Raw genomic sequence first — 26,412 nt, 5'->3', positions numbered from 1 at the left:
AGGCAATTAGCACATGAAAACCCAACATCAGCTTTTATGAAAATACAAATCAAAATCACAATAGGATAATCCTCACACTAGAATAAACAACAAAGATACATAATAAAACAAATGTTGGCAAGGATGTGGAGAAATTAAAACCCTCATAACATGGCTGACAGGAAGGTAAAATGGTACAGATGCTTTAGAAGACAGTATGGCAGTCCCCCCAAAAGTTAAACAGAGAATTATCATTAAGACCCAGCAATTCTACTCCTAGGTACACACCCAAGAGAAATGAAAACATATGCCCATGCAAAAATGTGTATACCAATGTTCAGAGCAGCATTATTCAAAATGTGGAAACATCTCAAAAGTCTACCAACTGATGAATGGATAAACAGAATGAGGTATTATCCATGCAATGGAATATAATTCAACAATAAAAAGGAATGAAGTACTAATACAGGGTGTAACATGGATTAACTGTGAAAAATTCACGGAAGAAACTGGTCATAAGAGACACATCTGATTGCACTGACATGAAATGTCCACAACAGGCAAATCTATAGATAGAAAGTGGTTGCTAGGCCTCGGGATAGAGGAAGAATAGGGAACAACTGCTAGCAAGTTGTTTATTTTTGGGGTGATAAGATGTTCCAAAATTACATCATGGTCATGACTGCACAACTCGGAATATATAAACTGAACTGTATACTTTAAAATGAATTACATCTCAACAAAGTTAGGTTTTTAAAAAAGAAAAAATTAACATCAAGGTGCTTGACAAAGTATACCCGGATGGAGAATGTCCTGAAGTAGATTCCTAAAACAGCAGAGGTTACCTTTCCATTAGGTAATAATGTACCCAAAACACCACTTAATTAAGAGCCAAAGCAGATTCTTTGATCTAGACTCAAATGCTTCCCCTTCAAATAAATATCTCCCACTTACTCAACAAGAGTCCAGGACACAAATTTAAGTCCAATAATACCACATTTATGTTCAAAGTATAGTCATACTAATATATGCACTCATCTAAAATCTTTCTGCCAACTACATGATCAGGTTCCCGTAAGAAAGAACCAACAAAAGGGCTCTAAGCAAATGAAAAATTTCACCCTATGCCTAAAATGACATCTAAACTGTCACCTAAAGAGGCATCTCTTAGCTTTCCCAAGTAGCCAAGAACCCTCTTGCTCTCTGAATCACATGCCCTTTCCAAGCAGATGGTCGCACTCAATTCTCCAAAACCTAAATATTTCATGTACTCTTCCTTCATACACACATACAAAGCCCATCTCTCGGGTCCAGTGTTGCTCAGGAATATCAGAAAATTGGAAGAAAAGGAGGGAGCCAAGAAGACAGCTCCTCTAACACCAATAAGATGGGTGGTGGTGCCTCCAATCCATATACTGTATTTTTTGACTTCTTAATTCAAAACCTAAAACACTGTATGCCTAGAACAAAATAAGGGCTCAAATATTAGTTTAAGGAATATGATGGTCAGCCTCTTTTACCTGTCTTGCATTTCAGTGGAGATTCCCCCACCTCAACTTCTTTTCTCCACTCTCTACCAGCATACCTTAGTGGAAAAGATCTGTAGGGTAAGTATCAACAAAATTGCTTATTTCCCAAAATTCTAACAACTCAAAGCTTCCAAACACTTGTCACTTAGCAAAAAAGATTATGCCTTTAATGGCATAATTCTAGTCATAAAAGATAAAAATCTCAGCTTTACTTGGCTATTTTCTCCCTAAAAAGCACCTGCTCTCATAACTTTGACCCAATAAATCATGCCAAGAGCAGTCTACCTCAGAAATTTCTCCCCATTCCAACATTTACAATGGTAACTACAGATCTTTTCCTCCTCCAGTTTCTCTTTTCTAGTCATGGGGTTGTTTATAAGACACCACTGCTAATAGGACACAACTAAATATGCCATACAACTGCCCTTGACGACCAACATTCTTTCCAATCACAGCTGGCTGCTTCCCCAAATATGCTAAGGATATTCATAACTGTGTATCTTTATTAGAGATGTACCCTCACCCTATCTGCCTAAAAAACCCTCCTGCTTATTAATACCAAAGGCAGGTTCAAATACTGCCCTTTGTGAAACTACCTGGAGCTCTTTAAATTTTAACAGGGGAGCTTACAGCTCCCCAAAGGGCAACACAATTCATCTTTCTATGAGACAATCCTGTACAAAGCAGGACACATAGCAGCCCCTATTAATTTCATAGCACTTTCTTTACTGTATAATATAGTGCATACCATATATGTGCCATATTTGATCTGCTTGTAGATTTACTTCATTCCTCTATTCATGGTGCACTAGCAATATTTACTTAATATATTTATATGTGGAGTAATAACAGCACTCTGAAAAATCTCTAGTGGAACAACTTCACAGTTCAGTCACTTATACATTGTTGACATTATTATCCATATGCAACTTATGATAAGTTATGTATTATAAAGTCCTCAAAGACCACTGAACTAAAACCAGGGTCCTTTTGAACCAGATCTTTTGCTTACCAGGTATTTAACATGTCTCAGCTATCATACTATAGCCTATTATCAAATCTGACTAAGTAAGTGCCCCCAAGTTCTTTATAGAAGAATGACTGAGAAAGAATTACTCCACTGTCCATAACTGATATTTCTTTTATTCAAATTGAGACACAATTCGCATACCAAACCACAAAATAAACCCTTTGAATATGTACAACTCAGTGATTTTTAGTATTCTCACAAATTTCTGCTATCATCACCACTCTGTAATTCCAAAACATTTTCCCTGGGTGATCTTATAAGGGAAAGAAAAGCGGGACTACAACTGATTACAGAAAGTACATCTGAAAGCTTTTCCTAAAAATGGATATGTTTTTACACTTAAGAAAACACTGTAAATATTTGTGGCAGAAATCAGAAAACACTTATAAATCAAGCTTGATAAGAATATTGCCAGGTTAGCTGTGACAAACAATTTCATACGTGTTAGCCTATCGAAGAACTTTCAGATCTGCTTTTAGTATATTCCAATCCTCTTGTGTGAAAGATAAGATTTCTCAAAAACTATAGCTTTAAAAAAATTTTTTTATTGGAAAAGAGTTGATTTACAATGTTGTGTTACTTTCTGCTGTACAGCAAAGTGTATCAGTTATACATATATATATCTCCACTCTTTTTTAGACTCTTTTCCCATATAGGTCATTACAGAGTATCAAGTAGAGTTCCCTGTGCTATACCAAAAACTACAGCTTTAATGCCTGTTTATCTCCAACAATGTGCCAATTATTTTTATTACAACACTTTTGGCACAACAGCACAATGTGCCTTCTAATGATCAGTAATTTCAAAAATAAATGACTAAATATCAATGTGGAAAGAGAATTAAAATAAATAAAGAGAAATGAATTTAAGCATTTGAAAGAAAAACCACTCAAAGGAACTGCTTCACACAAGAAGTCCTCTAACAGGAACTACTCCAGCAACAATTTCCCTAGAAGCAACAAGATTCAACAGGACACAACTCGAACTGGATCTTTGTCAGCTTATAGGACTTATCAGACTTTCAACACCAATGAACAGTATGTTTTGTACTCAAGGGTAACTGATGCAACTCTCCTAGTTTTATACACAGACTCCCATGAATATTCACCCAACTTTAAGCCTTGTATTCCTACCAGAAAAAAAATGTGTTAACAAATCTTTGAGTAATTATAAACTATGCATGACAGTTTATAGCATATTTGAAAGAGGTGACAATGCATCTGAGTGACATTAACAACTCTATCTAAAGTGGTAGTTTCACATATGTTGGCAACTTATGTTAAACTCATCTAAGAACGTCCAACATCTATTACATCAGGAATGGCCTTAAGAACAAATAAAAAGACAGGCCTAATTTACATAATTTATGAAAAAGGTAATTTGCATTAAGACTACAGAATCTAATCTGCTGTCTCCTCAGAAGACAGCATATTAAAATAGAAGTGACTCAGTTAAGTTTTAATATTTGATTATCCTCCAGTTTTAAAGGTAGAGTATTTATAATCTTTGGGACTTGATCACCAATACCCACAAATACCCAAGCAAAAATACAAATCACTCTAATTCTCCTAACATCATTAATCACCTACTCCCTGATATCTAAAATATATATATCTCCTTAAGAAACACCCAATGCCTTCATTCTTAAAGTTTCTGACAAAAGTCAGGCTAATGATGATTAAAGTGCATAATACCTTTATGAACTATTCTGGTCTCCTCTCCCACCTCCCCCATGTCAAAAAAGAGAAAAGAAAAGAAGAAAATAGTACTTGAATCTCAACTAGCCTCCAAATCTACCCCACTAGTTCACAGGGAATACAGGTGGCAGAGGAACATGCTAAACAACACAAAATACAACCTGCAAAATCTGTGGTCTAAAAAAATTTCCAGTCTGTGGAAAACTGATGAGATTATTTCAACTATTTTAATTATAAATGGTACTGTCGTTATGTTTATAAAAGCAATCTTTATCTTTTACTGATATACTACTTTCTTATATATGTATATTTGAATTAAAAAGTTCCATAACACAGAGTAAACAGAAAAGTTGAAGTAACTACTAAACAGCATGTCTAGAAAACAAACACCAATCAGTCTTCATTTCACTATGAAGACTTCTGTCACATAAAGAACTCTAATTATGCTAGAGATGTTAGTTTTTGTGGACAGGAATGGTGGGGTGTCCATGATTCCCTTCATTTTGATATTATAGGAATAGTCACGCTCTAAAAAGATTGTGAATTCTTGACTGATTAAACGCATAATAATATTTGAGGGTTATTTTATAATGCAATCTATCTTCCACGTTTCCTTTAGTCTTCATAACAACTCTATTAGTAGGCATTATTATCTCCATTTTAGGGATAAGAAAACTGAGATGACATATATGACTCTGGTCATAACCTTTTCCACTAAGTGATTAAGTCTTTGGATTCCTCAATTATTCTTTTCTCTGCTCTGTATCAGCTGCCTCCCTAACATAACAATAGGTAGTAGAAATGTCAAATTTATGTCTTGAAATATTCATGTGAATTTCATGTTCTTCAGGGTATGACTAAGGACTAAAGTGACTAAGTAGACAGATTTAACCTCCATTTACATAACAGGAAGCAGAGCTTTCAGCACATCTCACAGCCAATTTCCCATATTCTTAAGAATCTAACAGTTGATTCAGGATGTTACTAACTGTATCTTAATCTTGTGAATAAAGTATCTTCAGGATGACTTCTGAGAGAAAACTATACCATTTTCCTGAGAAATTTTTCCATTCTTAAAATGTTCGTTTCCCCAACAGACCTCAGTATATATTTAAATGAGCTCTTTTCCAGCTACTATTTGGTTACTCCATCACTCATCAGAATTATTTTTCTACTGGTTGAGATTAGAATGGAAGGTCAAAGACATTCCTTTTCACTGACACTCTATAATATCAAGCAATACAGAGAATAACTAAAGGTATTCTCTTGCCTCTTGAAAAACTAAAAAGTGAGGCCAACAGTGGTGTTGTCACCAATTTTTAAGACCAAATAGCAGTGGTAAGAAATCTGAAGATATTTCTGCAAACATCTAAATGATTTCACTATTCTCTGCTGTCTTTTACTCAATTTTGAAATTCCTCACTTAAAAGAGCTTTTCCCAAACTTATTTAGAGTGGGATGATAAAGGGATGGTCAAAGTTTCACTGCCTCACCAAGACAACTAAAAGTAAAACTTTAGAGGACAATTCTCATGAAGGTAGAACTGTATACTGTTAAAATTTTCTATACACTCAAAGTCATACATAACTTATCCCTATCCACACATCTACCAATTTTCTCATGACTTTTTCAAATACAAATGCTATTCTGTAGGCACAAGAAATCATAATCATTATTCCAACCTCCCTGCCTTTTAGAACTGTATCATCACCCCCAATCTACAATACAAAAACACTTCAACATTAACTCCTAAAGCAATCTATATTGTTAATTCATTATATATGCTTATTGCATCCTATTTCGTATTGGTTGGTTTGCTCAAAGGAGACTACTGGATTTTTAAGGTTAGGAATCATTTTTTATAGTTTTGCTGTAATCCCCTACAATGCAAAACCAAGGGGCCAGTATGCAATAGGGAAATAATGAAGAGAACATGATACTGCTAATTTAGTCCCATTTCATCATTAGGCAAGTCAGTCCTTACTTTTATGGGGCAAACAAATTAAAACATTTGCCCTGACAATATATATAAACTGATTCTTTGAAATCAACAGACACGTCACCTTAGCTAGTCTACCTCTGACGATTTTGGGGAAGGTATTTTTTCATTATGTTCTGGCAGAAAGAGAGGGTTTTATTTGAAAACATGTCTGTTATTCATTACTACAAAATGGAACATTTATTACTACGAAATAGAAAAATAAAATGGTTCTCACTAGACAGCTTCTTTCTGGAATAGACAAACATTTTAAACATACCTGTCATAATAATCCCGTTGAAAGTCATAGTCCAAGTCAAAAGAGGAGCTGAAAAATAAATACCAAAGAGGATTAATTTGGAACTGTTGATGTAAATTCACAACAGCAGATGGGAAAAAAAACCCCACGCTAAACCAACCCAACAAATAGATTAACAGATTAGCATGAACTAACGCCCAATCCTTAAACAACAGATCACTAAATTCCAATCACCTTAGGTCACTGGCCATTCAGTGGCCAAACTGCAAATTTAGGTGTAAGATTGCTAAAATGTCAACACACAACATAACAGCTAAAATAAGAACATGGAAAAATACAATAGTAAATTAAACATTCTTATGTCATCCTCCTTCCCTCTCTCCCTCCCCAGCTTCTTAGAAGCTAAATAACTCCTCTTGAAGGACTTTAATTTATGCTTTAAATACCAAACTACTCTTTAATAGTAAAAACCTCAGGGAATTCTAATAATTCTCTGGGAAATGGGGTAAAAGGAGGTATATTAACACAAAATTAATAAAGCATTACTTTAGCACATATAAAACATACTACAGTTAACCCTCCCCACATCCAGAAAACAGATAGAGAAGATGCCCACTGATGGACACAATGCAGTTATAAATAATAAAGTTCCGGACCTGAGTAGAGGGGACGGAGAAGGGTGTTCTGGTACTGACCCGTACATCTCCGCTGCAGATCGTTTCACACCTGCTTTTCCTCGGTTCACTTTTGGCTCTGCGGCCAGATTAATATCTGAAAAAACAAAAACAAAAACTTTAATGACACCTCCGTTGAGGGGTAGGGTGGGGTGGGGTGGTCCTCAAACTGCAGCTTTTTAAAGTGTACATGGCCATACACATCAACAAAGGTCAAAAGATGTACCTCATCTTTCCTTGTCATATAAAAAAGGCTCAAGAATTTTTTACAAGGTTTGGACTTAATCTTCCATTTCTTTGTCCTCTGTTCTGTACCAACAAAGCATTCATTATGCAAAACACACTAAGTTTGTCTCTGGCACCTTCTACCCTCAGCTCGCACACTTCAATGAGAAACTCTCATCACTCAGAGAGTGCTCACTCAGTTACTATCAAAGTAGAAAAGTATCAATGACCAACAGTTGCCTTTCCAGAAATGATTCTGTGCATTTAAAATAAGCACAAGGGCTTCCCTGGTGGCGCAGTGGTTAAGAATCCGCGTGCCAATGCAGGGGACACGGGTTCGAGCCCTGGTCCCGGAAGATCCCACATGCCGCAGAGCAGCTGGGCCCGTGAGCCACAATTACTGAGCCTGCGCGTCTGGAGCCTGTGCTCCACAACAAGAGAGGCCGCGATAGTGAGAGGCCCGCGCACCGCGATGAAGAGTGGCCCCCGCTTGCCGCAACTAGAGAAAGCCCTCGCACAGAAACGAAGACCCAACACAGCCATAAATAAATAAATAAATAAATTTTTAAAAAATAAATAAAATAAATTAAGCACAAATATTAGGAATGAGTAAATTACCTCAGAGATATAAATATATAGCAATTCATGAATTAATATGGTTGAAGTATGGCACCCTCAAAATTATCCCCAAAGGGGAATTTTTAATTCTCCTTACAAATAGGATAAGCTGAAAAGTTGCATATAAAATACTTAAGAAATACTGTGCAAGGCTGTCCTGGTGGAGCAGTGGTTAAGAATCTGCCTGCCAATGCAGGCGACACGGGTTCGAGCCCTGGTCCAGGAAGATCCCACATGCCGCGGAGCAACTAAGCCCGTGCGCCGCAACTACTGAGCCTGCGCTCTAAAGCCCGCGCGCCTAGAGCCCGTGCTCTGCAACAAGAAAAGCCACCCAATGAGAAGCCCACGCTCCGCAATAAGGAGTAGCCCCTGCTCGTCGCAACTAGAGAAAAGCCCGTGCACAGACACAAAGACCCAACGCAGCCAAAAATAAAAATAAATAAATATATTTACAAAGAAAAAACAAACAAAACTCTATTTGGAGAAACTATTTAAAAAAATAAAGAAATACCGTGCAAACAGCAAGATGCTTAAGTAAACAACCTTTACATGCATGCATACACACACTCCAAGAAAAGGGAAAGACGCAAAAACAAAAAAAAAATCCTAGTTTCCATATACAGCATAATTTTTAAAATACCTATGCCAGAGTGCCCAGCTGCTTACCATGCCACCCACTACCTACGAAAGAGTTCATGTTCTCCCTCGTATTTTAACAGAAGAGACCATTTGTCAAAAAACAATTAGCCAAAAGCTAGCCAGCTCTCCAAAACTCAGTTTAAATGACTAACTGAAAAACAGACATTTAAGTACACTACTTGCTAAACACCATTACATTTATGAATAATCTTCAGAGTTCTTGGATCACTAAACATTTCTAATTTTTAATATTTAATGTTTATAACAACCTTGCTTTTTATAGTTTTGACTTTGGAATCCTAAGATTTTACAAAACTAAAGATAGAATTTTTAAATCAATTTAAAAATTAATAACAAAATGAAACAGAACTAAACTATATATCAAGTTGATTATACAACCTTACAGAATAATTATTTCATGTGATTCTAAACTACAGTATAGTTGACTCTTGAACTACATAGGGGTTGGGGCCCTGACCCTCTGCACAGTTGAAAATCTGCATATAACTTAACAGTTGGCCCTCCTTATCCGTGGTTCCGCATTGGGGGATTCAACCAACGTTCCTGTAATACTGTAATACATATTTATTAAAAAAAAAAAAATTCCACGTATAAGTGGATCTGCGCAGTGCAAACACATGTTGTTCAATCAAAGGAAAACTGTACTAAGTCAATATCCAAAATAGAATATATAGTAATAAAATGAACCTCAAATCTAAAATAACATTTAGTAATCTTAATTTTGGTAAAAACACAGATATGACTGTTTGAAACTGTGGTACAAAGTGCACGTAAAAGCATACGTTTTGTTTTCTTAAAAAAGTAAGTGTCCCCTATTCTGCCCAAGATGCAATTAAAATTCAGTAACAAACACTCCTGGTATAACAGGGAGTGGGTTTCTAAATAACCCCCATTAAAAGGAGCCAACACTCTTATGAAAAAGGGACAAACCCCAGGATAGATCAAGAAATACACAGATGACCTGGAATATCCTGTGGTACCAGAAAGCAAGGAGGCAATGCAATATTAGAAGAGTAAGGTCTCAAGGACACAGGAACCAACTTGAAGGTTATCGATCCACTGGCCAAAGACGAAATATCCTGAGCTCTAAAGAATGATTTGCAATGGACTGAACATATGTAATGCGATCTAAAGCTTAGAATATAAACTGTTTCCGAACAGAGCTCAGATCTCATTTCTCAAAATTTGAACATGCTAGATCACCGAGAACCCTACTGGAAGAACCAATATCTAAAACAACCTTTTACTGGGTGTAACATACTGAACTAGAAGCTTCTCATGAATCATCTCAATTAATCCTCTCAATTTATCTAATTTCTCTTGACAACCCCGAAGTATTATTACCTCAGGTAAGAACAGATAATAAACTGAGGTCCTATTACCTTCATTTTAACAAACGAGAAAAATTAAGGCTCAGCCAAACTATGCAGACTGCCCAACACATAGTTGTGAGGCCCCAACATAGAGCCTAGCAATCTGACTCTAGAACACATGACTAAGCTATACTGTCTTCACCCAGTCGACTGTGTGCAGTAAGACACAGCCATTTTAAGCAGCAATAGTACCTTATGAAATACCACTCCTATCTCCCCTACCTTACTCAAGACTGCCAACTAAGGGTTATCCAGTCTCTACTAACACAAAACGGCCTAATAACTAAAATCCTCTTGAGCCTATGAAACCTATAAACCCAACAGTTTTATTAGGCTAATGTCAGTCATAACATCCAGAACACCTCAGACTGTTAAGTTTATGGAGAGGGAGACAAGGAGAAGACATGAACAGAAAAACTCTCAGATCTGAATTATATAATCAATGAAAAATTAATTCAACCCAGACCTTACCTAAAACCTGGCCAGCAATCATTCTGCCATCCTCTCCTGCCACAGCAGCCCGGGCATTTCTCTCATTAACATACTGAACGAAGGCAAAACCCTTATGAACAGAGCAACCCACGATTTTGCCATATTTCGAGAAGATTGCCTCCACATCAGATTTCTTGACCACAAGAGTATTGAGATTCCCAATGAATACACGAGAGTTCATGGAGCGAGGATCCGTCTTGTTGGTAACATTGCTGGCCATTGTCTTTGATGGTAAGGTGCCTCACAAAGCTGAAAAACTGAGAGAAAAAAAAGGCATTCAGGTGAAAAGATGTTAAAAACAAAACAATCCTTGATAAAAACTTGCTCTACTCTTATTCTGAACCACTGTGACTACCTACTACCTTACTTTGAACCACTTTCAGTCAACTGAAAAGGATCTCATAGCAGCAAGTATATTACTATTCAGAGACTAGAGCCCCCTGAATAAATCCTTATAGAAATTCAACCTCCTCTTCTGTAGTATATTCCTGCTAGACTATCCCTTGTGGGGTTGGGGGGGAATCCTCTTCACAGATTACTGGCAACACAATCTTCTTGGGCATTATTAATTCCAAGTGACCTCCCTCTGTTTTAAAGTCCTCAAGCAAATTAGAACCCCCTAAGCTCTCTACCACTGACTTCTTGTTTTTCACCTTCCCAGTCATGCTAACCTAACTATTTCTCGCCATCTATCATCAATAACTCCACCTTCTTGCACACTGCTTTTACTAAAATGAGTCTCACTCATTCCCGCAGATACATAGAACTCCAAACTCTGCCCGCAAACTCTTCTTCAGCTAGATGAATGTGGACAACTGACACACTACCCTTCAAGTGTAATTAACTTTATTATACAAAGGCAATAAACAGAACCAATTCATTCACTCTGGAAATAATCTATTTCCAGGTACTTCAACTGATTTATAGTATGCCATAGATACCTTAGTTATCAATACCATCTTTTTTACAGAATGTAATGATTCTTAACTTTTTATGTGAAAATATAATACAAAATATAGCTGGGACATTTAATAATGCTGGATGGTGATGATGATAAAACTACCAGGTAGAACACTGCATGAATCAAAAAAGAACCAGGAGACGGGCTTCCCTGGTGGCACAGTGGTTAAGAATCCGCCTATCAATGCAGGGGACATGGGTTCGATCCCTGGTCCGGGAAGATCCCACATGCCGCGGAGCAACTAAGCCCGTGTGCCACAACTACTGAGCCTGCGCTCTAGAGTCCGTGAGCCACAACTACAGAGCCTGCATGCTGCGACTACTGAAGCCCGCGCGCCTAGAGCCCATGCTCCACGGCAAGAGAAGCCACCGCAATGAGAAGCCCGCGCGCACCGCAACGAAGACCCAACGCAGCCAAAAATAAATAAATTAAATAAATTTAAAAAAAAAAGAACCAGGAGAACCAAGGAAGAGAATACAACTTTCCTCAGACCGTTTCAAAACAAAAATGATCTTCATGTATGTTACAGAGGCGCAATCCTGTTATTACATGGAGACTCATGATATCATTTTAAAGTGCAGATATTTTGACATTCTTTAGCTTTTGTATCAGTCTACTGCTCCTTCCCACACCAAAGTTAAAAAGGGTTTAAGATGGACCCACCTTAGAGTAACATTCTTATTTCCCATTCATCCCTTTGAAAGGTACTGACAACAAATTAAACAACAAATTAAAAGATACCAGTGTCTAGTATCTCTTAACTTTCCAATCCTCAAGATAATCATAACAAACTAGTTTTCGTGGATTATGTAAAAATGTTTTATATATACATACATGTAAAAAAAAAGATGGTATAACATTTATGGTATATGACCACTACTATTCTGACCCTTAAAATACCTAGTCATTTCATAAGCATACTGATTTTAAAACTGTAAAGCTCCTATCCTTTCTGAAATTCAAGAAACAGCCTGTCTTTTACTTTGGCTTCTAAATTACATCTTTATAAACAGTTAATTTTTTGACTAAGCAGTAAAAATTTACCTCACAGTGGCTAGTGAGAATCACCAACAGCCTTTCAACTTAAGTGGGAGCACCAGAAAGTCTTAGAACACCGACAGGAATCAAAACAGAAACCTACTAAAAGGCCTAACTGGTTCAAATACTTCTGCTTGGCTCTTAAGGTTTGCTATTAAGTGGGGACTTAAGTCAGTTTTTAGCAAATGTTTTCCACAAACAATAAATATACCAATAGCAATTACAGGTAAAATCTCCCTTTTAAAAAAAATTTTTGTTTATTTATACTTGGCTCCGTTGGGTCTTTGTTGCTGCGCGCGGCTTCCTCTAGCTGCGACGAGCAGGGGCTACTCTTCGTTGCGGTGTGTGGGCTTCTCATTGCGGTGGCTTCTCTTGTTGTGGAGCACAGGCTCTAGGAACACAGGCTTCAGGAGTCGTGGCACGCGGGCTCTAGAGCGCAGCCTCAGTAGTTGTGGCACACGGGCTTAGTTGCTCCGCGGCATGTGGGATCTTCCCGGACCAGGGCTTGAACCCGTGTCCCCTGCATTAGCAGGCGGATTCTTAACCACTGCGCCACCAGGGAAGCCCCCTCCTTGGGTTTTAATGAGAAGAATAACCGTGGGTAAAGCATGGACAGCATTTACAACAGAACTTGGTGTCAAAGCATCCCAATCAAAACTCCAAAATGCACGCTGCTAAGGGCAAGCCAACCGCTAACGCACACGGTATCTATCACTGTGGGAGAAGCAAAGAGAAGCAACTGCAAGCCTAAAAGACCCAGAAATTGAAGAATACCAAAACACCCAGGTAGTATTTATTGGAAAGGAATAGGGAACCAATGTCAGGAAAAGCAGTTCCAACAGGGAGAATTCTCCCTGCTCCAATAGTAGGTGAGTACAAGGTACTGCAGTTTAACGGTCTGAAGGTGCTAGAGCAGCTCAAGTCTCTATAAAACCTCAGTACCAACTCAGAAGCCCCATGTGCACCATTCCTTTCTCAATCCCTTTCCTCCCCCTAAAACTCCTAACTTTACAGTAAAATCACTTCCTTCCTTTTGAAATAGTTCTATTACCTAAATGTATATCCCTGCATAGTACAGTCTTACCCATTAAAACAAATTTGATGTGTCTTTTAAGACTTTTTATAAGTTCCCCTTTAACTTAAAATTTATCTGTTGAAGAATCCTGGGCATTTGTCCTGCAGTTTTTTCCAGAATTTCATACCCTCAGTACAATTCCACGTATTCTTCTGTCCTTTGTATTTTCAGAAATTGGAGGCTGGGACCAAAGGCTTGATCAGACTCGTATGTAACACTTCTGTAAGATTATATATAGGTGGCATTATCTTTTTGTGATGTTAGTAATGCTAAAATTTTACCAGATCTCTCTAGGCATTATGGTCCCTCAAGCTTCTAATATATTACTTCCAAAGAACTTGGAAAATAGTTTATCAGTTCTTGCATCTTAGTAACAGTTTGCCTGTGTCCTTTATATTTGTCAGTTTCACTGGGTATAAAATCACTGAATAACATTTTCTTTCCTTAAATATTTTACTCCATTTACTTTGGAATGATTCTGTGACAGTCCAGAAGTGTAAACCTTGCTGGCAAAGTTGTATTTTTCTCAACTTGAGTAGAAACTGCAGGGTTTTTGCTTTATAGTAACTCATTAAGCTTTTTTTCTTTTTCTTTTTAAAGACTAACAGAAATGGAATAGATATAAATGAGTGTATCTGAGGCTGCCTCACGGGTCACAGAAGTTTACACTCTGGAGTCACCCTCGTAAGACAGGTCAATTCCTCCTAGCTTTTTAAAGATAGTATCAGTGAAGGAAGAAATGGGAGAAACTGTTCTGACTGGGTTATAACTCAGACCCAGAGGGTATAGTCTTAAAGAACTGTATCAGATTTTAAGTGTAAAAGCAAGTTGCAGAGAAAGGGGTCAGTTTTTGCTTTTTACTTTAATACAGAGCTGTAGCATTAGGTTGCACTGGGTTGGCCAAAAAGTTCGTTCGGTTTTTCATAGGATGGTGTGGAAAACGCCGAATGAACTTTTTGGCCAAGCCAACGTTCTACATGCATTTTTGTAAAAAAGATTTTTAACTCAGTATTCTAATTACCAGCAATTGCAGTCTTTAGAAAATTTACAGATTACTTTAAATGACACGAAAAATTACAATAAAATGTTTAAGTTAAAAAGCAGTATATTAATTGTACAATACCTAACAGGAGGCATATATACCTACCCACATAATAATTGTGTGCTTAGGAAACATAGGGCAGAAGTATTTAAAAATATTGTTCCATGGGTACTCTTGTGGTTAATCAACTGTTAACACCTTCAGAGTTTTTTTTTATATTATCCAAATTTTCTACAATGAACATGTAAGTTTTTTGTTTTGTTTTTAGGAAAACATTTTAAAAGTCAAGCACCTAACTCCTAATCAGGAAATGCATTTGAGAGAAATAAAAAAGGGCTCGTCACATTAGTAACAACAATCCAGGTTCTTTAAACATTTATTTTTATAAAAACTTTCAAATGTTTTGAGAACATCAAATGTACTAATGTACACTAACAGTCTTAACAACACTGTTACATAATGAAGTAACGTTAATTCACATGAATTAATTTGAACTTTAACAACCTATTCTACTATCTTCGTGAAGAATAATGTCTAGTTCACAGATCCAGAGTTTATAAATCACAACTTCTTCCACTTTTTGAAAATCAGATGTTTCTGGCACATCATAAACACTCAGCAATTTCTCTGAGTACTCTGGTCACATCCTGCAAAGGTTTTCTCAGCAAAATCATTAAGATAAATTCATTCTTTTAAAAACTCAATACTGAATACTGAATACTACAGAAGAGCTAAGTAAATAAAAGTACATAGAATAAAAAATACACAGAATCAGTTTCTTTCCTAAAATTGGTTTCAAAGAGTAAAACCAAAGGGGGAAAGATTTCTGAAATGATTATGGTTCCCTGGATACTCTGCGTCCTATTTAATTCAGTAGCAGAAATCATCAAGTGGATCTGGTTATCAGCAAAGCAGAATTCCACCACAGCACAGACAACAGAAAAAGATTGAGTATTTTCCTAGAGGCTATTGGGTGGTAGTACTCAAACCTCTAGCTCATGGATGCATGCATATATGTGTGTTTGCATAATATTTTGTCTTCCCAGGTTCCTACTTCCACAATTTTTATCATCAAAGGATCACTAAGACTGGTGAGTAAAAGTCAAAACCAGGAATGCTGAGTTACTTTTATTGCTTTATTACACCAAAGGATCTATGTGTCCATTTGACCATGTTTTATGCTGAAGCAATAAAAGCAACAAGAGATTTTAGTGGCAGTGTGCAGGACAAGAATTATAGAAATGTATTTCTATTCCCACTTCTACCATCCCAGTCATATCCTAAAACAGAAAACACAAATAAAATCTTACATCTAATTGGAATACAAGCAAACCTGTCAATTTTATTTCCAACTGTTCATTCTGAACCTGAGCTATTGTGCTCTCTGCCCTCTTAAGAGGCAAACCTAGCTTAGATTGTCAATCCAGTTTAAAATTTGGGAAATGTTTATAACAATTACTCCATTTCTCTTAAATTCACATTAAAGAGCAAGTAAATTCTACGGAGAAGAAATATGGCAAGGTGGGAAAGGCAGATCGCGCTGACAATCATGAGACGTTAAGTTTCAAATGGTCCGGAAATGTAGGTTATGAAGGTCCTGGACATTGCTGGGAACTGGGCAAGAATCAATTCATAATTGGAAGCAAGCTTTCAACTCCCTCGCCTTTATGTACTGGGCACTGGAACTCCACCTTTAGTGGAAAGGGATTGAAGGGATGGACGATAAATACTTGACAAAGCAGTGCCACTCATTCAGACTGTATTCAGTATCATATGTAGGCTTATTTCCGGGGGGGGGGGGGGGGGGGGACGACGACACACAACAGAAAGTAAACCCGCCACAAGATATTTCTACTGAGCTTTTCAGTCAGTCCTCTACCTATTTGCCCTATTCAATAGGCTACTCACATTATACTTACTCATATCACATTATCCATTGGACCAGAAAAAAAGAAATTTAAAGATGGCATCAATACAGCTTATCAAATGTCAGATCATACTAACTAGAGAACAAGGCAAATAACTTACCTCAGACTAGGAAATTCAAAACCCTACCTTAGAATTTTATCACTATCCCTTAAAACCTAAAATAGCCTCTACATTCAATTTAAATTAGATGCAACTGCCTAATATGCTATTTCCCATCTTTCTTTGAAGCCTTTTAAAGACAAAGTGTCACCAGATGGCAGCAATGAGTTGGCAAATTTTTAAGATGATGGCAATCTTGAGTCCAAAGACTTCCTATTTCACAGTTTTCCACAATTTCTTATCAAGAGTTTCTCAGTACCTTTTGGATACTATAAATAAATCTCTCTGCCTACTTAGAGCAGCATCTCCTGGTCTAAATTATTTTCCTTTAACACACTTAAGATCCTATTTTACCCCTTTAGGACCCTTGTCCCTGTTCCACACTACTTTCCTGTTACTGTATCTCTTCCCCACCCCAACCCTGTTCTCTGCTTCCTATGTGTCTTTACTGCATTCATCAACTATTCCCCTCTGGCGTCTTCAGAGGGCAACAATAAACTGCCCATGTCTGCAAAAAGTGGGCCAGTGTACAGTGGGCCCTCTGTATCGGCAGATTCTGCATTAGTAGATCCCAACCAACCATGGATCAAAAATATTCAGGGGAAAAAAATTCTATAAAGTTCCAAAATGCAAAACTTGAATTTGCTGCACACCGTTTCTGTATTTCTAACTATTTACATTACACTACGGTATTATAGGTAATTATAATATTATATTTAGTATTATAAGTAATCTAGAAATTGTTTAAAGTATATGAGAGATTGTGTATAGGTTATATGCAAACATTACACCATTTTATATAAGGGACTTGAGCATCCCCAGATTTTGGTATCTGCCAGGGTCCCAATCCCCCTTGGATACCAAGGGACTATAATTTGCTCCATCTCCGAAGCTAATTATTCATCAAAACATAGACATGATCTCAAGGTAAAGACTATCACACAGAGACTACTAAAAACAGTACATGGTGGTATTTTCAGGCCACAAGAACACCAAAGTTGGCCATTTTAGATAAACTATGCTAACTGCTATGGTCTAAGAATATTCACGATAAAAATTAGGAGGAAATGCATAATTCAATAAATGGTACCTGAGTGTGTATATATATATATACGCACATATATATGTATAACTGAATCACTTAGCTGTATACCTGAAACTAATACAACACTGTAAATCAACTGTACTTCAATTAAAAAAATAAATTAAAAAAAGAACAGATTATAAAATATAAGTGAAAAATAAATAAATAAATGGTGCCTCACAGCCATCTAAAAACAAAAATTGGGGACCAATCTCATTCTATACACAAAAACATTAACAGATCAAAATCTAAATGTAAAAATTACACATGCAACTGTCAAAACCTACATAAGACAAAAAACTCAACAGTCTCCAAAAAAGTATGAGTAACAGGAAAAAAAAAAGGGCAGGAATAAAATAATAAACCATAAACATGAAAAACTGTTTTAAGAAAAGCATATTGAAAAAGACTTAGACCACTTTAAAAAAACTGTCAGATTGGTGTAGATTATATCAATATAAGAATTGATTCAGACAACGGTCAATGTATACCAAAGCACTGTGTGAAAGCTTGGTGGGAGGGAAACAGGGTTTACACGGTTTCAAAGTACTACCCAATAGACTACTCACTGATTAAAAGAGGAAAAAAACATACCTTTACTATAGAAACATGGGTCACCACTTAAACCAAGTAATCTGACATCATATGCTTCCTGATTCAACAAAATAAGAAACATACATCACCTATGCAATATTCTTGGTAAAATATTTGACTTGAATCTATACAACAGGGAAACAATCAGGCAATTTCAAGATTGCGGGGACACTATACAACACACCTGGTTGGGACTCCTCCAAAAAAAGAGCAGGAGGCCATTTCTAGATTAAGAAAGCAATGTTGTGGGGCAGAGACTTTTTTTGTGAAAACGAGAATTTTAATGTGGGCTGTATACGAGATAATATTGAACTAATGTTTATTTTCATTGCTTTGATAATTACTTTGATAGTATAGATTATCTTTATTCTTAGGCGATACAGCCATGAAGTTGAAGTTCCCATGTGAAGTATCACGCCTGTAACTTTAATATCATTCAGGAGGGGAAAAAACATACAGAGAGCAAACATGGTAATTTAGACAGTTGCTACCAGAAACAACAACAGGAGGGCTGAAACACAAGGATGGTGTATTTTACAAAAGTACATATTACCTGTTCAAGTTTTTAAAAAAGACCCTATTATAGCAAATGTTAAAATGATATATACCATGTCACACACTCTTGAGCAAGTTCCCAGAAAATACTTTTTCTGTCAGATTTGCTAATATAAGAATGATCATCCGGTGCAGTGGAGGAAGAAACTGGCACTTCCACTGCTATAACTAAGTAAAACCAGTATACGTTTCTGTAAGTTCATTTGAAAATTCTTAATTAAACCTAAGTGCCAAGCAATGGGTAGGTCAACAAATTTGTATTAAGCAACTGACAATGTTAAATAAATTTCAGGTTATCCTATTTTGGAATTGAAAAAGAAACTTTGACCATCTTTAAGTTTTGTAAATCCCTGTGACAAAACCCCCCCCCACAAAAACAGCCACTTAACAAAAAAATTGTAGAAAATTTACTAAGTGGAAAATGTTTACAGCACAGAGGTTCTGAAACGATATACAGTAATGATTCCATGTTGGTAAAAATACATTATAAAATTGTAAAACATATATAGGGAGGGACTTCCCTGGCGGTCCAGTGGTTAAGACTTCACCTTCCAATGCAGAGGGTGCAGGTTCGATCCCAGGTCAGGGAGCTAAAATCCCACGTGCCTCGCGGCCAAAAAACCAAAACATAAAACAGAAGCAATGTTGTAACAAATTCAATAAAGACTTTAAAAATGGTCCACATCAAAAAAAAAAAAAAAATCTTAAAAAAAAACACATGTACAGGGGTACAGGTACATCTGTAGCTAATGAGATAAGAGAATGGATCAAAACATCAAAATATTGAAAGTGGTTATCTTTGAGCGCTAATGCTGTAAGTAAATATTTTCTTTCTCTGCATGCTTCCTTCCAAGTTTTCTTTAGTAAGCATTTTATAATTTAAAAAAAAAGGATTGTTCCTGCCGAAGTGTAAGTAATGCAACAGAAAATTTTAAAAAATGAAAGTCTTTAAGAAAATATTCCCAGAACCTCAATGATGAAAAAACTAAATCATGTAGTTCAATGCCTCCAAATTCTTCAGAGGATGTTAAAATTCCCTTGCAACCTCCTTGCTCACCAATTACTAAACTTCATGAACTGCCACTAAAGTCAACGAATTCACAACCTGAAGACACTCAATTCTAAAACTTAATTGGCTCTTAACTAATTTCCTCCCTTAGCTCTTCTCTTTAACGTCCATTCATTAGCAATCGAATAATTTTTTTTTTTTTGGCTGCGTTGGGTTTTTCTTGCTGCACGCGGGCTTCTCACTGCTGTGGCTTCTCTTGTTGCAGAGCACGGGCTCTAGGCACGTGGGCTTCAGTAGCTGTGGCACACGGGCTCAGTAGTTGTGGCTCACGTGCTTAGTTGCTCCGCGGCATGTGGGATGTTCCCAGACCAGGGCTCGAATCCATGTCCCCTGCATTGGCAGGCGGATTTCTAACCACTGTGCCACCAGGAAGTTCCCTCGAATTATTTTTTATTTGACTGAAAACATCTTATGCAAACTGTTCCCTATCCTGACTATCTTCTATAAAAATAAGACATGGTGCATTATAACAAATACAACTTCACCTGTCAATGTCCCTTTGAACACAGCAGTCCAAATTTGGTTTCTCTTGCAAGAGTGGAACACACTGTAGATGCTATCCAGATGCTATAATGTCTGCTAACTTTGGCACTGTCAACACATGCAGAATTCACTGTTAAGTGCAGGGCTTTGCATTTCATATACTATTTAATCCTCTTATATCTAGTTCACAATCCCTGGGGTTCCAGCCTGAAGAAAATTTCAAACTTTGATTTTGTTGTGTGAAATACTAACAATCTCTCCCAATTATATACCCTTCACTGATTTGTTCAACATACTGTAAGCAGCCTCACCCGTCATTTTAAAAAGTTCAGTAAGGGCAACACAATTTTCCTTCAAGAGTGAAAATTTTTCTTCATGCTATATATTAGTTTTGAAACAGTGATAATTAGTAAGATCAATCTCAACTGAGAAATCCTTCTGCATATGTCTGTACACTGAAAAGCTCCACCCTGGTTTACTTCTGAACAGGACCCAAGTTAATAACTTAAATTGTAAATGTTTAGATACACCTATTTTAAAAAGAACATTTTTTTAACTGAAAAGGTAGATTACAAAGATACCTGTTCCCACAGTCATGCCACGCCAACCGTGACCAAACTATGTTTAAAGTAATGACTAACCTTGAGATGAGAACTTCCTAAATAACATAATACAAAAAAAATCCCCGTACTAAAATATACCATAAATAAAAAGCAAAAAACTGATGAAATGTATGCAATACATATTTGTCCACAATTCAAGTTCTTAATACTGTATATAAAAATATAAAAATAAACACATCCTAATGGTTAAGAGCTCAGAGGCTTTGGAGTCAGACCTGTTGCAATTTCAAACTCAACCACTTCTGGCATGCATTTCCCTCTGGAAAGCCAACCCCTTCAAACACCAGATTCTTTAATCATAAAATGAGTACTGTTGATAGTACTTGTCTCATAGGATAAGTATGAATGAGGTGTAAGTGAAGTAAGGTAAAGAAAACAATGAACATAGTGCCTGGCACACAGCAAGTGCAGCTGCAGCAGCTGGTCCTACTACTACATCATTTACTATTATTGGTACATACCAACAAAAAATGGGACAATGACAGAAGGACACAAAAGATGATTAACAAATAATACTAAAGGTCTATGGAGATTAGCAAGAAAAATCAGTATCACCATAAAGGAGACAAAAATTAAACCAAACATTCTACCTACCAAACAAGTAAAAACATTTTAAATTGAAATGGTCACTTCCATACATTATTTCTGACAGTATGAACTGGTAACCATATTTTCAGAAAACTACTGGACTATTTTATCAAAAACCTTAAAATTGTGCATGTTCTTTAAAAACAAAACAAAATACCCAAAAAACAAAACCTGTGCATGTTCTTTTGACTCAGTAATCTCACTTTGAGAACTCATCTGAAGGAATCAAGGATGTGGACACATTAACAGTGAAAAATGAGAAAACAAGTTCATAATACTAAGAGACTGACTAAATGAATTTCAGTTCATCAGTCTAACTGGATACAAGCAGCAACATTTCAAAATAACTTATTGACACCAAGAGATATTTAAGATGTTAAGGAGCATACACAATATACAAGTTATCTAAAAGATTATACACTGAAGTGTTAGACACCTCAGGATGTGGCAAGATTATGAGGTTTTAAAATACTTTTTTTCATTCTTTAATACCGTATTAGTTTCATAATTCTTTCATTCTGTAAAGACAGCTTCATCCACCCTGGAATTTAATGACTACAATATATGGCTTGGCCGAAAGTCAGCAAAGCTTTTCTATAAACCCCGTAACAGAAGTTAGAAAAGTTGTGTGCTTCCCTTCCTCAAGAGCAATTCGGAACTATGTAAAATCAAGGAAATGGGCATCTCTAGGACAACAAAACTTTCACTGGATATTGCATTCCATAATTTGGGGTCTCTCATTCATTGGCAGTCCTAACAGACATAGATATTGGGTATAATTCCCTGTGCTATACAGTAAATCCTTGTTGTTTTATTTTATGTATAGTAGTTTCTATCTGTTAATCCCATACTCCTAACTTGACCCCTTCCCCATCATTAAATGTTAAGTTACCTCTATTCTGAGTGTTACATCACACTTAAGGGGGTGGGGGGAAGACAGCATTTTAGAACCCAACATACTCTTAACTAGAGCAGCTTCTATACAGTAAAACTCCCCATCAACAAACATCTATTTACTCTGGGAACATTTTAAGCCATTTGAAAAAGAAATTTCCTGAATCTATGAGTATCAAACAAGCATTAGGAATATGTAAGAGAATGCTTTTCATAGGAAAAGAATTAAGATTAACATTTCAAAATTACTTCAATAAGGTCAATAAATCTTGAATGTTTTCAGCAAAAAACACTGAAAGAAAAAGCAAACATGGCAATCTAAGTGAAAAATAGAAATTCATTATTCTATTTTACTAGCTTAAGTGGCATTGCCATTTATCCAGCCTGCCTGTTGGAAATTACTTGATTTTTAATTCTATTTGTAATTTAGGAAGAGTCATTCAAATTTTGCACATATAATGGTCATTTTAAATACTGCATTATTTCAAATTTATGTAAAACATGGCTACTCTATGACCCTCTACTCTGCTCCCCAAACATCAAAAACATTCTTGCCAGAAACTTTACCAAAATTTCCAACTCCCAAGCAAGCAATAAAAAGGAGTGAAAGGATAGGGCATGAAATTCTGTATTTCTAAGAAGCTTCCAGAAGATGATGATGATGATGATGATGATGATGATATGCTGTTGCTGTAGCACAGACCATATTCTGAATAGCAAGGGTCAACAATATTTATTCATAAGACTTCTTTATTATCTTGTAGAAAGCTTCAGTTTTATCAGTAAACTCAAACTGAGCATTGAGTTACAACAAATACACTTTTAAAAGTCTCCCCAGGAAACACATTAGGAAAAAAAATCAAGATTTTTCAGATTTTACAAAGATAATACTGTAGTTTTCCTATGTAACACCCAACGGGATCTGGGAAAGCATCCAGCTATCAAATAAAATACATTAATATTTCTGCATTAATACATATGCATAGTCACTAAATGTAACACAGATTATAAATAATCTCATGTCAATTTAAGTCAGGTTTTGTCATCAAATGAGCATCAAACTGATGAGAAATCTTTGTCATAGATTTCTGAATTGTGAACAAAAGATTTCACAAGTGCAGCAAAATAATTTTTTATAAGAAAATAAATTTTAATAAGGAAACCCGACTTAAAGTTACTACATCATTCTCCATCACTCAGATCCAAGCAGTTAAAATTTAGAATTATTCCTAGTTTCAGAATTTAATAGTACAATGTATATGAAATATAGTGGAATCCCATCTTTTGCTATCCTGAAAACTCAATTTTATCACACATGAGGATAATGATACCAAGATTCTCCTTCAAAAAATTTTTTACACTTATCTCTAATAAACAGAACTTCCCAAATTCTAGGAAGAACTAAGCAAAACATAACATGTAAGCAAAAAACAATCATCCACCTTGCCATTCCTGCAGAAATAAAACACAACTGGAGAATGCCTTATTCAGTCCTCAGAGTAGTATTTTAGGGTCTTAAAATATATTTAATCTATTACATGTTTTTGCATGGTAACGACTGTGGTTATTTTTAAAGCCCTTATCTTTAAAGAGACACTGAAATAGCTAAAGATGAAATATATCAAATATTTATTTACTTCAAAACAACAGGAGGGAAGGGATTGGATGCAGGTATAGATGAAACAAGATCACTCAAGAACTGCTAAAGCTGGACAAGTTCATGGAGACTGATTATACTATTCTCTTTTTTGCATATGTTTGAATTTTTCCACAATAAAATTAAGATAGCACTGAATATATGCATATATACACATATATACATATCTGAGAAAAAGAATTACACGTGAATCTCAAACTATACACAGAAATATAATCAACCTGGTAGCACCTCTATAAATATCCTTACTCTTCAATTTATACTTATCAAACACCAAGAACACTTAAATTTCAGGGTCAAACCCTGAAACACAAGCAAAAGATCCAAGTAATTCACAAAACTAGAAGTTAATTATTAGTGGTCACTTACATTGCCAATAAGTAGATAAACTGTTTTCACCTTTCTGGAGAGCAACCCAGATTGAAAGTTTTTAAAACATTCATGCTCTTGAATAATTGTACTTCTGGAGCATAAGTCTAAGAAAATAACTAAGGGTATTGACAAAATCTTAGTTGTAAGACTTCAATTGTTTATAAAAATTGTTTGTAAAAGGGAAAATTGGGGGAAAACCTAAGGGCCCAACAATAGAATACTGGTTAAGTAAAATATTGTACAATTATGCAATGTAATACTATGTAGTTATGAAAATTTTTAGGAGAGCTGTTATCTAATATTTTATGTTATGTTTGTGTTGCAGAAAAAAATTACTACTTAAATGTACATGCCATATGTAGGACATTACTTTTTCAAACGCCTACATATGCAAAAAAAGTCTAAAAGGACACATCAAAACCTTTTATTTTGTATGGTTAAGTATGTCTTTTTTGAGGGGCCTGCATTACATTTTCTAAATGTTATGTGAGCATATACTGCTTAATTTGGATTAAACCTAAAATAAAGATGGGGGTATCTTCTCTTAAAAATCCGCATCAATCTTAAGTCATTTGATTAGTCTTCCTCTTTAATTTCGGTAAAACTACATCTTAAAGAGCACAAATAACTGTAATTCCAACATAAGAAGCCAACAAACTTTCAAGGACAAGGGAAAATTTTTCTTTAGAAAGCACACTTTGCTACCTCAATTTTAGCCATTAAGTTTTTTAAAGTTATCACAAAACCACTTAGGTGAAGATGACTATATATTTAAAGGATTAATATAAGGAATTATAGCACACTATGAATGGTTACATCATTTTCAGAATACAGAATTTTAATTAGAAGGCTAAGGGAAAATTTTCATTTAACATGTATTCTACTAAACTATTCCTAAATTTCATTCCAGACTAGTTAGAAAAGCCTAAGACTGGTTCAATGAACTTCCAGGGAGTTATATTAGTTCTGAAATCAACTCAAAAGCTGTAGGTTAATCTAAATAAGAAGCAGGAAGAATATTTCAGGCTGGTGAAATTGGAATCAGTTTAGGTAGGGAGAAAAACTCAGATGTCCTTTAATCTGCTATGGCTACCTCTTAAAGACAGCGATGCACTCCCACTGGAGAATAAATTTTTAAAAAATGATTAAGTTCTTCCAAATTTTGATTACAGCTCCATCACAGGCAACACAGCAGCCTATGCCCTCAAATGCTAACATGACTCATTCCATCACAGCCAAACATATTTTAAGGCTGTTTTTACAACTTAACTATAAAAACTGCTTACTAAACTTCTACTACACAGGCCATAGTTATGCTATTTATACCCAGACACAAAATCCAAAGAGTTGAAGTATACCTACAACAAGGAGTTTGAAGTTTTTTAATTAGAAGCAAAATAATGCTGTGTTGCTCATTAAGCCTTTGAGCACAAAAAGCAAAAGTTTTCTCCTAACCCTCCTAAATCCCTCTCCCTTGTCCAGAAGTAATCGATCAATGTTGTTTCACGTGTATCTTTCCAAATATTTCTCTATATCTTTACATAGTAGAAAATAAACTTCTATAATATGTGAGTTGATGAAAAGAGCTAGAGAGTATTTAGAAGGCTAAGTGAGAGAAAACAGCACTGAGGCAGTGGCTTTTGAGTAAGAACCTAAACGAACTGACGAACCCAACCTTCTCAATGTCTAGGGGAAGAAAATTCCAAGGAAAGGCTTTGAGGTAGGAACATCTAGTATGTTCAAGTCTCAGTAAGGAGGCCAGTGTGGCTGGAGCAGAGTAGTATATCATTAACACGGGAGGAGAGGCACAACAGATCACGTAGGGCATCTTGTAA

General features: G+C 36.0%; 2 protein-coding genes across 17 annotated transcripts in view; one reads left to right on the top strand and one right to left on the bottom strand.

Moving 5' to 3' along the window:
• The window catches only part of RPGRIP1 (RPGR interacting protein 1), a 227,036-nt gene that overhangs the window by 85,674 nt on the left and 114,950 nt on the right, over window positions 1-26,412 (top strand). The window lies entirely within an intron of this gene.
• Window positions 1-26,412, bottom strand: part of HNRNPC (heterogeneous nuclear ribonucleoprotein C) — a 45,444-nt gene that overhangs the window by 9,426 nt on the left and 9,606 nt on the right. For 9 of the 16 annotated variants that reach the window (XM_082452496.1, XM_082452486.1, XM_082452500.1 and 6 more), the window contains 3 exons: window positions 10,494-10,771; window positions 7,129-7,243; window positions 6,494-6,541 (listed from right to left, as the gene is read on the bottom strand). In XM_082452496.1, the coding sequence (XP_082308622.1) occupies window positions 6,494-6,541; window positions 7,129-7,243; window positions 10,494-10,734 (404 nt within the window). In that variant the 5' untranslated portion in view covers window positions 10,735-10,771. The remainder of the gene's footprint in view (window positions 1-6,493; window positions 6,542-7,128; window positions 7,244-10,493; window positions 10,772-26,412) is intronic. The other 7 variants (XM_082452487.1, XM_082452493.1, XM_082452491.1 and 4 more) reach the window with 1 other exon arrangement.

This window comes from Balaenoptera physalus, assembly GCF_965194825.1.
Source record: "Balaenoptera physalus genome assembly, chromosome: 2".
Classification (NCBI taxonomy): domain Eukaryota; kingdom Metazoa; phylum Chordata; class Mammalia; order Artiodactyla; family Balaenopteridae; genus Balaenoptera; species Balaenoptera physalus.
Note: the sequence above shows the minus strand (reverse complement) of the source record. Positions and strands in the feature narration are given on the sequence as shown.